The sequence below is a fragment of the Equus quagga genome, chromosome 3, assembly GCF_021613505.1.
Source record: "Equus quagga isolate Etosha38 chromosome 3, UCLA_HA_Equagga_1.0, whole genome shotgun sequence".
In the NCBI taxonomy this organism is placed as follows: Eukaryota; Metazoa; Chordata; class Mammalia; order Perissodactyla; family Equidae; genus Equus; species Equus quagga.
The window spans coordinates 88,677,961-88,692,412 of NC_060269.1; the positions used below are offsets into that span (position 1 = coordinate 88,677,961).

Here is a 14,452-nt window from a genome sequence, read left to right on the forward strand (position 1 = left end):
CAGTGGAAGGAAAGTATACAAGAACAGGTGAAAAAGTATTTGTTGACACCTGAAGGAAGAATAATGAAACTAAGGGGACTGAATGGAGTGTGTGCTTGTCTCGTACCGTAGGCAATTTTCCATCATCTAAGGACTTACTACTCCCTATTCCAACCATCTTTAAAAAGACCTCCCCATTCACATCAGAGTGAAACTCACCCTGGGTGACTACAGGGAAATAAATAAGGGAAAAAAGTGACAAAAGTGGGCAAAAAGAGCACTATAAAATAACGGAGAGGAGAAATCAGCCAAGAGGGATACTGCTGTCAGAACCAAGAGCTCACAGTCCTCTTCTTTAAAGGCTTCAGCCCATCACAGAAGCAGAGCAGAGGACCAAAGACCTTCCTCCCAGAGCCTCCTGCTCTCAGCATGGGCAGCGCACGCCCGTGGGCTGTCTGGCCTGTATGCACCAAGATTCTGCATGGTGTCCCCAGGCCTCGAAAAAGGAGGCTGTGATACTTTGAAGACTTACGTTGACTGGCTTCACTGTTTTCACTGGGAAGACAGATGTGACAGCCAGAGGCCAGAGCAGATCCTAGTGCTTACCGTGTCTTCATTCTGCCCTGAACTCATCCCAGTTGTCTGGTGGGCCAGCCAGCTTTCTCTAAAAAACTGACAAGGAGGTTGTAGCAGAGTTGCTCTTGCTGTGCATTTGCTAGCTTCAATGTGGAGATTTTTAGTAGAGCTGCAAGAGTATGGTATAGCAGGTGAGGCCGTGAACTTTGGCATCCGAGACACTGAGGTTTGAATCCCAGCTGTGACTTGAGCAAGTGACTTCTTCCCTAAGCATCAGTCACCTTATCTCTGAGATGGGAATGACAGAACCTACTTCAAAGGGATATTTTGGGGATTGAATGAGATAGTGTACACAAAACTAAGCACTGTGTCTGGTACATAAGAGGAGTCCAATGAATTGTTTAAAAAAAAGCCTCAGAGACAACTATACATACATTCGTAAAATCTTAAGTCCTTTAGAAGTTAGGCTACTGTATATCATATATCTCAGCAAGAACATTTGAACTTGGCAGTTAGGGCCAATAACAAGTGTAAATTCTGGGTCATGATCACTAGGGGAACAGCTTCAGTGAGAGGAATCAGGATTAAATGCCTGTTGGTGACTAAGCCAGTCTTAAATCCTTATGGAATACAGAAGAATCTCTTTTAATTAAGTAAAAATAAATATTTTGATTGGTCAAGCTACTTCTCTATGTACTGTGGTCCCTCTGTCTTTCAGACTCCTAAACTTTGTCTAGTTGAGATTTGATAAACCTTCTTCATTATTATTTATGCCATTAACCACTTTGAACTGATTATGACTCTGAGTGGGTACTGTTGTCTTCAGCGGTGTTTAAATCCTCCTTAACTTACTAAGGAGCCTTAGTCCTTAGTAAATTTCATGAGTAAATTGTAAACTACTTGTAAATTTGTAAATTCAGTAAGCTGTTCAGTAAAATGGTATGTGATCTGATTACCAGGTCATCCTCATTGACCTGGCGTTCTGCTTCTTATCACTTAGTACTTCTCACTTTCTCTTCAGTTGGTGGGTGTGGGTGTACAGTCAGCAGAGGAGGGCCTTGGCCACAGCTCTCCTGCTGGCTGTTGCATTAATCTGTTCAACTATGCAGGAAAATTTATTAAGGTTAAAAGCGTGACATATCCTTCACTTTTTCCCAAATTATTCTAGTATCATACCAGACTCCTAAGCTTATCCACCTCTCAGGTTGGATAATGAAAGTTATACACCTGGATTATATTACCCTAATTACCAGTAAATGCCCTCAGAAGAGTACAGTTTAACCTTGTGCCCTAAGCTTTTATTCAAGATAATTTTTAAAATCATCTTTGTACTATATAGAACCGTTATCAAAAATACTACCTATAGGATTGTTCATTATCCTCTTTATAAGAACCCACAAAGAACATCTCCTCTCAGAACAATTTTAGGAAAACATCCTTGCTCACCATCTAGTATGCTTCTTTTTATAGATAACAAAAAGCTTTTAAACCGTATTATCTTTTTTCCTCCTCCTTGACCCCTAGGAAGCTCAGAGCTAAATTGTGTGCTTAATTAACTTTGTGATATAAGTATTCCCCTCCCCACTGACTTACCCTCTTGATTACTAGTATTCCTGAACTTTTGTATTTGTTTTAATGGCTTTATGATTTCTTTCATCTGTATCTCGTTATAAACTGCCAGATCTCTTTTGCAAGTGGGATATAATAATAAATCATCAAATATTTATTAAATACTTAGAATGTCTAGAATACTGCTTTTGGAGGAATGAAGTCAAACGATGATGTTTCACCTCGGCTTCAATTTTTTTAATTGTATGGTCAGAAAAACAAAGAGAATGAGTGTAAGCATATATACCATCTCTCTTTATTATTTACCAGTAGGTTTTTTTAATCCTTTTGATACATTTGGTAATATAGCTGTGGTTGAGCCCTTATCTTTGTTTAGTTCTGATTCTAATTCTAAATTTTATTGATTAGGCTTCCCCTGAAAGATCTACGAGAACTCAGCAAAAAGAATTTCAGACTTACATTCTGGATAGTGTGATGGACCATTTGCTTGCGGCTGATGTGTTATTGGGTAATGCTATGTTTTATTTTCACTTTATAGAACTACCTATAATCACTCTCCTGCTCTATCTAAACCACAAGTATATCTCCTTTTTAACTTCATCTCTTTCCTGCTTTCCTATGCATTTTCGCCTCTTATTGGTATTTTTCTATAATGAGGAAAAGGCCCTTCCAGCTTTTTCCTTTGAATCGGAGATGAAGAACCACCAGCAGGAAGAAGTTAAGGTGCTTGTCCACATCTGGGCACTCGGGTGGCAGGAAGAGGACAAGGAAAAAGAAAGCAGTTTTAAAAACCGTATTACGTGAACAGGTTGTATTTTGTGAATATCTTCTACTTTTAAAAATTATTCATTGTAGTATCCAAATAAACAAATTATAAATGTAGAGTCCCATGAGTTGTCACCCAGATGACATGTCTGTATAAAACCACTCAGATAGAAATGTACCACCAGCGCCCGTAGAAACTCCGCTCCCACCCTGACCCGGTTACTACTCACTGAATCACTGTCCCAACTTCTAAAACAACAGCTATTCTGCCTACTTTTGAACTTTACATAAATGGAATACAGTACGTACTTTTTGTAGTCTAGCTTCTTACACTCAACATTATATTCGTGAGATTTATCCATGCTGTTGCATGTAGCAGGAATCCATTTATTTTCATCACTAGTAATCATCATATGAATATCTAAATGTATCCATTTTACTGTTAATGGACATTTGGTAGTTTCCAGTTGGAGACAATTAGAAATAAAGCTGCTATAAACCTTCTTGTTCCTATAGGCCACATATGTGTATAATATTTACACATGTCTCTTGAGTGTGTACCTATGAATGGAATTGTTGGGTCACGGGTGTGTGTGTGTATATATATAGATGTTTGTATGTATGTGTTATTCTTAGGATGGCTTCCAGGACATAAATTCAAAACACATTAAAATGTTTCTTCTGTATGTCTTTATTTAATTACAATAATAATATAAAATTTGATACATTTATAGTGGAGCTAACATTTATATGTAAAACACTAATAGAATTTAAAGGAGAAGGGTAAGTAAAGATTTAGTATATTTGCTACTTGAGTTCTGGTAATAATATTAATCCTAGAACCTCCATGCTATTAAATTATCATTTTTTTGCAAAGTACATTTACCAAGAAATCTTTAGTATTATCTTAGGATGCAACTTGCAAATCATGATGTCAGCTCAAACTTTCGTATTGGTTTTTATCACTTGAGAATCTTACTTATGTAGTGTCATCTTACTACACAAAGACAAAAAGTGAAGAGTTTTGCATAATGGAGTAATTCAGAGTTAGGTGAGAATAATCGCAGTCAGTGGCGGCTCCAGAGTTTCTAGAAATGAGGGGCTTAGAGGGGGCGTTCTGGTTTGGAGGAGGAGCTAGGAGATTAGTCTTGAAGCAGTATGTACGTACCAAGCTGACTGAGGACATAGTGGTAGCTTTGGGAGAAACAACGCTGATGATAATCGTGGAGGGAGCGAAAGGCACCCCGTGGCACCACCACCACTGATTGTGCTTTATTTTCCAATTCTTCTGAACCTCTCTTCTGCCTGTGCTGCTTCAGTGCTATTAAAGGTATACTCAAAATAGAGTTTTGCTTGATGGTTTGTTTCACCCTTTATTAGTTACACAGAATCAATTTACCGCTAATAAACTGACTTCATTTTTCTCTCAAATGGAGATCACCTGTCACTGACAGTTTACGTTGAAGAACCATTTGCTTATCACCAACTGTCTTAAGGCAGTAGGAAACTTCCCAGTGTCAATCTTCAATGTATCCTGCAGAAGTTCTTTCTTCCAGCATTTATCATGATTTCTAGACGTGAACATCATTTTCTTAAAGCGGTACCTAAGAGCTCCTGGTCTTAGTTCTCAATGTAGTAGATGTACTCATTTTGCCTTAGCCTGATTTGTCTGAGGATCTGATCTTGTGCTGGTAGATATCAATTTTCTCAGACATTTTTTTCCTGCTGGAATTTAGGAGAAGATGCATCTCTGCCTATTACCAGTGGAGGAAGCTACCAGATATTGGTGAACAATGTGTTTTATTTCACACAACGTGTGGTGGACAAGCTTTGGCAAGGCATGTTCAACAAAGAATCTAAACTTCTTATAGATTTTATAATTCAACTAATTGCACAGGTAATCCATTGTCACTATTAGTTGTAGAGTACATGTTTTCCTATTGCCTAAGGTGTCAAATAAGTGTAACTAATAAGACAATGAATGTGAACATTTAATATAGAGTTCAGCTTATTAAAAGTGAATAAAAAATTGTAGACCTATAACCCTCCCGCCTTCCCCATAGCCTGGAGCCGGTGAGTCCTTGTAAAGTTGCCTCGTTCTCTCAAGCTGTGGGCTTTCACTGGCCTCCCACTGGTCTTGCTCTTTGCTGCCCACATAGCTAGACAGCTTCCTTTTGGTTTAAGTAAGTTAATATGATTTGATAGATTTTTACAGTATAATACATCAGTGTGTAAAGGCTAACAGAGCATGAAGAGTTGATATTAAAGGAGTATTCTCTTCTTATAATTGAATCTTTACCAAGTGCATTATAGTCCTTGTTTCTTTGAAGATGTCATTTTAGTATGTCTTTGTGGTACCTTTGACTAAGCCATATTGGCCTGGTTTGGCACAAGTGATTAATATTATTCAACACGGAATATAGAAAATAGGAAATACTATTACTATGGTTTATTAGCATATGGTGCATAGGTTCTTTCATGTCACCTAAGAATCTTTTAAGAGATAAATTTGTATTTAAGCCAAAAAGAAAAGTTCTCAAGTGAGAGGATGAAACTAGAATGTCAAAAGTAGTTTTTCACTACTTCTAAAATGTTGATTTTAGGTAATTTTTTTCAGTAATTTTGAGTAGAGATCATTTAACCTAACAAAACTTGTGTGGTGGGAGCTCTACCCAGATGGCACTTCCTCGTGTTCTGGGGGCAGGGGGCAGCCCTCCCCATGGGAGTGTTACAGCTCTTCTCACTGGGAGGTGTATTTTTACATAGCCCTCTTCTTGTTAAATTATGTTTATGTGTCTCTCGGGTTCTGAACCTCATAATAGCAAGGGCTTTGTAGTTTTTAACTTAGCATCCCAGGACCTAGCACGGCATCTGGTACGTAAACCTAATAAATGTTCATATGCGAGTGATAAGCAGATCTTTTCTTTTCGTCCATTTTACTAAATGAAATATCTTTCACATCTTTAGTCAAAAAGAAGATCCCAGGGATTATCACTGGATGCGGTTTATCACTGCCTCAACAGGACCATCTTGTACCAGTTTTCACGGGCACACAAAACCGTGCCGCAGCAAGTGGCTCTCCTCGATTCACTCCGGGTCCTGACTGTGAACAGGAACTTGATCCTGGGACCCGGGAACCATGACCAAGAGTTCATTAGCTGTCTGGCTCACTGCCTTATTAATCTACATGTTGGAAGGTAACTCCTTTAGGTTCAGATTACTGTGTCTTTGATATTATTCCACCAGGACTCTTTGTTCTACTTTTTTGGTAGTAACATTTCTTTTTCCTTTAATCTCAGTGTTATTTAAAACTTCATGCAAAAGGTAAAAGACAAGTGTTGCATATTTGCAGTGAAATAATGAGTATTTTTTTCTTTAATTTTCTATATCTTTAAATTTTTTATTAACCACCATATGTCATGTGTATAATTTTAGAAAGTGTGCTTTTAAAGTAAATAAAATAGACGGGAGGTTAAGAAAGTTAAAAAGAAAAGAATACAATGAATAAATACAATGTTATATGTTAAATGCGTGAAGTTAGTATTTTTCCATTGATTGCTTTGACAGCTACTTCTTTAGTGTCTGCTGGGGGCCAGACCGTGAATTAGGGGCTGGGATGAAATGTAAGCAGTAAAGACCCTGTGGTGGGGTCTTGGAGCGTGCAGTCTAGGAGGGAAGGCAGACAAGTAAGCGACACCAGTCAGGTGTCCTGGAGGCTCTGCTAGAGTGCCTTGGGAGCAGGTGGCAGGGCCCCCTGACCTGGAAGAAACACCTGCTGAGGTGCATCTTGAACCTGGTTAACCCTCCAAAGAGGACAGGGAAGAGTGATGTGGGAAGGAAGAGCCATGCATGGGATTGCTCAGGGGGAAGAAAGAAATGGCATGTTTGGGAAAATGCAAGCATTTCACTGCTCCCGGAGCAGAGTGGTGAGATGAGAGACTGGAGATGGGGCGCAGGCACAGAAGAGAATATTCTTAAATGAACTTTTTGTAGTTTTTAGGTAAAAATGTTGAGTGATTAAAAAGCATGTTAAATATTAAGATGCTCACCTTACGATATAGTTTAGTTTAATTACATTTAGTCAGCTGGATTTGAGACCACACCTTAAACGTGGCATTTTCAAGGTAAACTGTAAGTTCTGTTTTGTGCATCTGCTGAATGTCTGTCTGCCAGTTATGGAACTTGGTGATAGAGCCCGCATTTACTTGTGTCTGCGGAATAATACCTAGTCATTATAGTCTTCAGCTGCTATCATTTTCTTCAAATAGTTTAAACTGACTGGACTTTTTCAGCAACGTGGATGGATTTGGACTAGAAGCAGAAGCTCGCATGACTACATGGCACATTATGATCCCCTCTGACATAGAACCAGATGGTGGCTACAGCCAAGATATTAGCGAAGGTAATTACTTTGATTTTTTCCCCCTTTTTCCCCACTCATTCATTTCCAATTTTTAAAACATAACAAAAAAATTTGACTTTTTATAAACTGCCAACATTGACAACCAGTCTCCCAGTAGGGTACACCTGTACATACACCAATATGTCCACTGACATGCACCAACTCCTTATGCCAAGGTGGGAAAACCACTAACCACTAATACTGCCAGCTGTCAGCATTTCATAGTAACGCTGCAAGACTTGATGGTACCTATTTTACCTTTGCACAATTAGTAGTACAGATATTAACTTGGCACTTAACCATAACGAGAGCTGCCTGTCGGTTGTGTTAGGCATATCACATTAGAGGCAAATATTGCTTGAGATGGGGTATCAGTACTACCATTTTACTCTTTTTTATTCTCTCTTTTTAAATTTAGTTTTCCCATTGATTTTGTAAGTATTGTGCATGAAAGTCTTTGGGTGGATTGATTTCTTATTTCCACATTGTTAGTGAAAACAATGAGATAATTACGGCAGTGTTTCTCTCCCCAGCGATACAGTGTGGTAGTTTTGCATATGATTTTATCCTTTGGAGGTCCACTGCTCCTTCTTTCATTCATTTAAGTATTAATTTAGTCTCTCTTCTTTCACCAGAAGTTCTTGAACCCCAGATACTGAGAACACAGTGATTGTTTTCGCTCCCCCCCACCCCCTGCAAGGAACTGACAGTTTAGAACATTGGTTCTCAACGTGAAGTGCTCAGATGAGCGACATCAGTATCGTTTGGGAACTCGTTAGAAAAGCAGATTGTCTGGCCCCATTCAGATCTACCAAATCAGAAACTCTGGGAGTGGAAACCAGCGATCTGTTTTAACAAGCTCTCCAGGTGCTTCTGAGGCTTGCTAAAGGTGGACTGGTCTAGAGCAGGAGTCAGACAAATGAGCAAGGTGTCCAAAGCAAGATGGAATTTAGTAGTAAAACCCTTTAAAAATATTTGTTTATTATTTCTTTCCTTTTGCTAAATGTTCAAGAACGACTAACTCAATTTTGAACTTACTTTAAATGTTCAGATCTAAAAATTACTTTTAAATGGGGGATAAGTTCTTATATAGAAGAAGCTAGAGAATGAAATATGTATGTAATTTCCAATTTTATAAATAAAAATGCAGTCTCTTTGCATGAATATAAAGATTTTTTTTAAGTTTTCCAAGTGACCACCCATATTTTTGGTTATCTGATAATCCTTTTTACCTATATGCATATGATATGATGTATTTTTTCGACAATTAAGTAATATAGTTGAAATTCTTAGATGTAAAACATGAAGAAAAATACTAACTACCCTTATATTGTGTTTTTCATCAGTTGCTTTTTTTCATTTCCTAGGGCGTCAGCTTCTCATAAAAGCTGTCAACAGAGTTTGGACTGAATTGATACATAGTAAGAAACAAGTCTTGGAGGAGCTTTTCAAAGTCACTCTACCTGTGAACGAAAGGGGCCACGTGGACATAGCTGTGGCAAGGCCGCTCATTGAAGAAGCTAGTTTGAAGTGCTGGCAGAATCATTTGGGTAAGAAGGCCTGCATGTCACATGACCAAGAGATGCACACACGGCTGTTCGATAGGGACGCGTTTTAGATATGTAATTAAAACTTTCCCGAAAGGATGTTATGATGGCAGTAGAATTGAAAGTCCATACAGTGTAACCTGCTCTAGAATGATTATGCTGAGATGTAGCTTTTCTTCTCAGATTTTTTTAAAAATCTTAGATGTATGGGGCTGGCCCCATGGCCGAGCGGTTAAGTTCGCGCGCTCCGCTGCAAGCGGCCCAGTGTTTTGTTGGTTCGAATCCTGGGCGTGGACATGGCACTGCTCGTCAGACCACGCTGAGGCAGCATCCCACATGCCACAACTAGAAAGACCCACAACGAAGAATATACAACTATGTACTGGGGGGCTTTGGGGAGAAAAAGAAAAAAAAAAAAAAAAACTTAGATGTATTATACATCAGGCATCTATGAGTTTAGAAAATCATACATTGCTCACAGCTTTAGTGTCCTCACGGTCTTGGCTATGAGTCCACAGTCCTTTATCTATAATTCTGAAATTCAAAAAGCCCTGAAACTGAAGTTTTTTTCATTAATTTGGTGCCACAACTCACTTGGTAACAAAACCTAACCTATCTTTATTTATTCCACTTGGTGTGAATATTCATACGTTTTCCTGCAAAATTTTAATGTGTTAAATTACAGTTTATTACCCTAGACACTTGGATGTTGTTATATAATATACAGTATATGAACCATATCACCTTTTTAAAATCCAAAACATTCTAAATCCCAAGTTATACCCAGCATCAAAGATTTTAGATAGAGAATTATGAATTATTATTTACATAGAATCTGACTACAGTTGAAATAAATTTACGTATTATTGCAGAGCTGTGAAGTTTCAGTCAAATGTAAGTTCAGCTAGTACAGTAATTGTCAGGCAGCTATCCTTATACCAGCTCACCAGCAAGTCAGTGTGTAATTCTAAGAGAGCATCTGTAACGTAAGCTGCTTTTGATTACTACAGAATTGTGGTTTGTAACCGTAATGCGAAAGTACTAAAAGTGAGACTGACAGATACGTGGAGAAATTGTAAAGTAATGTAATTTTAATTTCACAGCCCATGAAAAGAAGTGCATAAGTCGAGGAGAAGCCTTAGTGCCCACCACCCAATCCAAGCTGTCTCGTGTCAGCAGCGGCTTTGGTCTGTCCAAGTTAACAGGGTCGAGAAGGAATCGGAAGGAGAGTGGTCTGAATAAACACAGTCTTTCCACCCAGGTATGTTGTTTAGTTTCACTGAAGATATGATTAGAAATTTATATTTCAAGGTTTAGTTGTCGTGTTTTGTATAATACTCTTAACATATGCACAAGCATATGATTTGAAATGGAACTTTTCTGCATTTTTGCTTTAGAAGAGAAAGAGAAATAACCCAGATTATGAGAACTTCTTCCATTTTATTATGATAAAATTGCATTATGAATGTGTATTTATATCCATTTTCATAACTGGATATGATATGAGATTTGGATATTGATGTATGATCAGACTGTGGATAATTTTTTCCCAATTTTTTCGTACTTTCAATTTTCTTATTGATAATTATATAAATTTTAAAGCAATAGTAAAACAAAATGGCTTTTTATTTTTTGTAATCTTGTTGTATATACCTGATTTTTTTTTTTAATTCATCCACATTCTCTCCTCATCACACTTCCTTTGCCATCCCAGAATCTTAGTGGCAACTGTGAAGCAGGTCTGAGAGAAACAGTGTGTATCAGTGACTCCACGTGTCAGGTTGAGTGCCCTAGGAAGCACACTGAGGTGGAGTTTAGTGTGCAGGAGGTTTATTGGGGTGCCCTTGTGGTCGACACCTGTGGAAGGGAAAAGAAGGAAGCAGGATTGATCACAGGGAAATGTCAGGCTCCAGCAACAGCCTCAGCTGGGTTGGCCTGTACTGAGCTGAAAAGGCTGGGCTTGCTTACCCCCAAATCAACCAGGAGTTGGATGTGGGGTGCCTGGGCAGCTCTCTGCAGCTGAGGTGAACCCTGAAGGTGCTGACAGCACTGACAGCACTCCCAGAGGTTGAGGCAGCACGCTGTCCCTTATAGGGGCATGGGTGTGTGTGTGTGTTCATCACACAAGCCTCTGTTAGATTCATCGCATAATTAATCTTTTAGAGTTTTTGTTTTGTAGTGGTACTTTAAAAGAAATTTAACTAATTGTTCAGCATTAAATTCAAGACTATTTAACTCATTGATTCCAGGAAGTCCATGAAATATTAAGACTCTTTTCCATCCATTGTTAGGAGATTTCTCAGTGGATGTTTACGCATATCGCTGTTGTTCGCGACTTAGTGGACACACAGTATAAGGAGTATCAGGAGGTAAGAATTCCTAACCATAGTAGTGGTTTGCCTTCCTCAAATGGGAAAAGACACTGTTTCTCCTGATGTCTTCCTGCCCATTTTAAGGGTAAGTTACTGAACCGCATTCATCCTCAGATGACGATTTTTAATTATCCCTGCTGACGGCTACTTTGGCCCTTGGTTTTAAGATGGAAAAATTTGAATTTTCTATAGGCACACTGCATTTAAAACGCAGCAAACTAGAAATATGCACAGCTGAATCCTGCTAACATTTGGTTCTGACATATTGCATGTCTTTGTTCCTAATAAAAATTAAAATGTGAGAAAGATCCCTCTCTTTCAGACTTAACAAGGAGATTGTGAAAATATGCATCAAAGTCTCTGAGAAGTCTCTTAAAATTCTAAAAGAGTAAAAGATAAAGTTATTTTTTTATTATAGTTGCATGATGATTATGTCAGTAAAAATAAATTCAATGAAAGCTTCTTGGTAAATTCATAATACTCAAGTTATCCTAAATTCCAAAACAATAGGTCTATTGAAGATTTCTAAAAGATAAACTGCTAATATTTTATGGACATAACACTATTTACTTGGTTGTTACAGGGGGTTCCCCTGCCTCCCGGGAACACATAAGTACTCCTATGATATCGTATAATTTCATGATTATTTATTCAATAATATTTTCTGTTAGTTGTATAAAGAGATCTTTATTCTTAGACTTAAATTGCATACTTATATTCCATGAATCATTAGGTAAGTCAGTTATAGTGATCTATGTTGAAATGTTATACATCTTTGCATTGGACAGATAGCAAGAAGTTATACCAAGTCATAAATTTCCATTTAAGTCAAAATGGTTTGGATCTGTCCCATTGGCCAATAGAAAATGGTTTTTCTTTTATATGTATGTGAATGTCAAGTTCCCTGTCAGAGCTGCCTATTTATTTTCTTTACCTAAAATCTTTGGAAATCTTATCAAGACTACCAGTAATCCAGTGTGTTGGCAATATTTCTTGATCTGTTTTCCTAGATTTTTTCCTATCCATGTTCTAGTAGCTGTTCTACAATACAGGAGTGGGAGATTCATCCTTAAATTGCCATGTTTATTTATTAACTCACACTGGACAACCATTTCAATGTATTTTCATAAGTAATATTACCACCTTTCCTGTGCTCAAGTAACATAGTTCTTTCAACTCTGTTCAGCCTTACTGCACACTCTGTCCTGTACATACCTGTCATTTACTTGATGCGAAAATAATTGCGTTGGGCCACCATAAAAAAACTGAGCTTCTCTCAAAATTGGTAGCTTACTTTTTAAGCATAAATGAGTGTAATTTTACTTTTATAGTATTGACTGAAATGATATGGATAACTTGGTTTTAAGTTATTTGTAGACTTTTAATTATTTCTCCTGCTTTTGCTTGAAAACCAACCTGGACTCCCTCCCCTTAGCGTCAGCAAAATGCCCTGAAGTATGTGACGGAAGAGTGGTGCCAAATCGAGTACGAACTGTTGCGGGAGCGAGGGTTATGGGGTCCCCCCATTGGTTCCCATCTAGACAAGTGGATGCTGGAGATGACAGAAGGACCCTGCAGAATGAGGAAAAAAATGGTGCGAAATGACATGTTTTATAACCATTATCCTTACGTGCCAGAAACAGAACAAGAGACAAATGTGGCGGTGAGTATGCAGAATTAAATGTCTGTAATGGCTCTTTCACGTTTTTCTTCTTCTTTGTAAGCATTTTTCCTTCATAGGTCAATTACCTAACATATCTAATTTAGGAAATTCAATAAACTATATTAAGTTGATAATGTCAGGATGGTGGTGGTGGAATGAAAAGATGCAGCAGTACAACAGGAGACTTCATGGTGAAATGGTTTAGATCGCGCAGATTCTGGAGCCAGGCTGCCCGACGTAAAACCTGGCTCTGCCACTGGACTAGCCCGGTGACCCAGTACAGTTCATTTAGCTCTTTGGGTTTTGTTTTCTTATGCCTAAAATGGAGAAAAAAGCCATTCCACCTCAAAAGCTGTTGGGAGGATTAAGTAAGTTAAAATTAATAAAGTACTTGAATAGTGTCTGGCACAAAATGAGCACTATATGAGTGAGTGTTAAGTAAATAAAATAAATATTAGCACTAAGCAGTATTCTTTGGAGAAATATAGAGAACAGCTAAAGAAAAATAGCCTGAATATGTAGATTTTTCCATTTATGTGAAGAAGCCTTATCACTGACTTCACAGGTTTAGAACAAACATTTGTCCTTAAGTCCCTTTGCACTCAGACAAGTTACCCTTCCCAAAGCCTCCATTCAGCTTTCTGTACATCACTGGAGAAATTTTGTCTAAGCTGATAATGCTCCAGGAGTTATGTTTTTATAAAGTTGGGAAAAGTACATTCTTTCCCGGTAAAGTCACTGCACATTAAAGAAGAGAACATACAGGAGTGTAACAACATCCACTGACTTTAATTCTGAAAATCCTTATAACGTTTCTAAGTGGTAATTCAACTCTTTGGTGTCCAACAATAATCCTTTACCTGCAAAACAAAGAGTGCTTTTCTCCTTAGAAATTCACTCTTGTCGTAGAGTCACAGTTTGGGAAACTGAAAAGGGATCTCACAGACAATCATGTCCAGCATCCTACTACTAACGTTTTAATGTATAATCAATTAGAGAAACATTATTTTATGAGGTATTTTACCATTTTTTGTACCTTGTCTTTGAGATGCAATGTGTGTTTTACACTTACAGCACTTCTCAGTTTGGATTGGCCACGTTGCACAGGCTCAGTATCCATGTGTGGATAGATGCCACTGTGCTGGGTAGGGTAGCCCTAGGGAATCCCTGACTTTTAGACCAGTGTTTTGTGATTTTTTTAAAAAAATCTATTCTTCTTTTTGATACATGGAATTTTCATGCCTTCCTTTAATGTCATTTAAATTTTCAAAAAAATTCATGTTATAACTTTTTGAAAATATAGTCTAGAAAAACATATTTTAAGATTCTCTCCCTCCCAAGGAATCTGACTGCTGTGCTTAATTAACCTTGGACAGAAAGGTTACCATCTCTCAAAGGAATGTATTCCATATTTTGTCTCACCCTAGCATTAGCTACCTCTAAAAGATTTTAGAGGCTTGCCTGGTGGCATAGTGGTTAAGTCTGTGCACTCCACTTTGGCAGCCCAGCTTTGACAGGTTCAGATCCTGGGCATGGACCTACACACCGCTCATCAAGCCAAACTGTGGCAGTGTCCCAC

The 14,452-nt window shown here is 38.1% G+C and overlaps 1 protein-coding gene across 7 annotated transcripts in view; it reads left to right on the plus strand.

Moving 5' to 3' along the window:
* Positions 1-14,452, plus strand: part of WDFY3 (WD repeat and FYVE domain containing 3) — a 251,147-nt gene that overhangs the window by 181,382 nt on the left and 55,313 nt on the right. For all 7 annotated transcript variants that reach the window (XM_046656544.1, XM_046656548.1, XM_046656546.1 and 4 more), the window contains 8 exons: positions 2,533-2,632; positions 4,626-4,786; positions 5,857-6,086; positions 7,182-7,291; positions 8,659-8,841; positions 9,942-10,099; positions 11,130-11,207; positions 12,646-12,873. In XM_046656544.1, the coding sequence (XP_046512500.1) occupies positions 2,533-2,632; positions 4,626-4,786; positions 5,857-6,086; positions 7,182-7,291; positions 8,659-8,841; positions 9,942-10,099; positions 11,130-11,207; positions 12,646-12,873 (1,248 nt within the window). The remainder of the gene's footprint in view (positions 1-2,532; positions 2,633-4,625; positions 4,787-5,856; positions 6,087-7,181; positions 7,292-8,658; positions 8,842-9,941; positions 10,100-11,129; positions 11,208-12,645; positions 12,874-14,452) is intronic.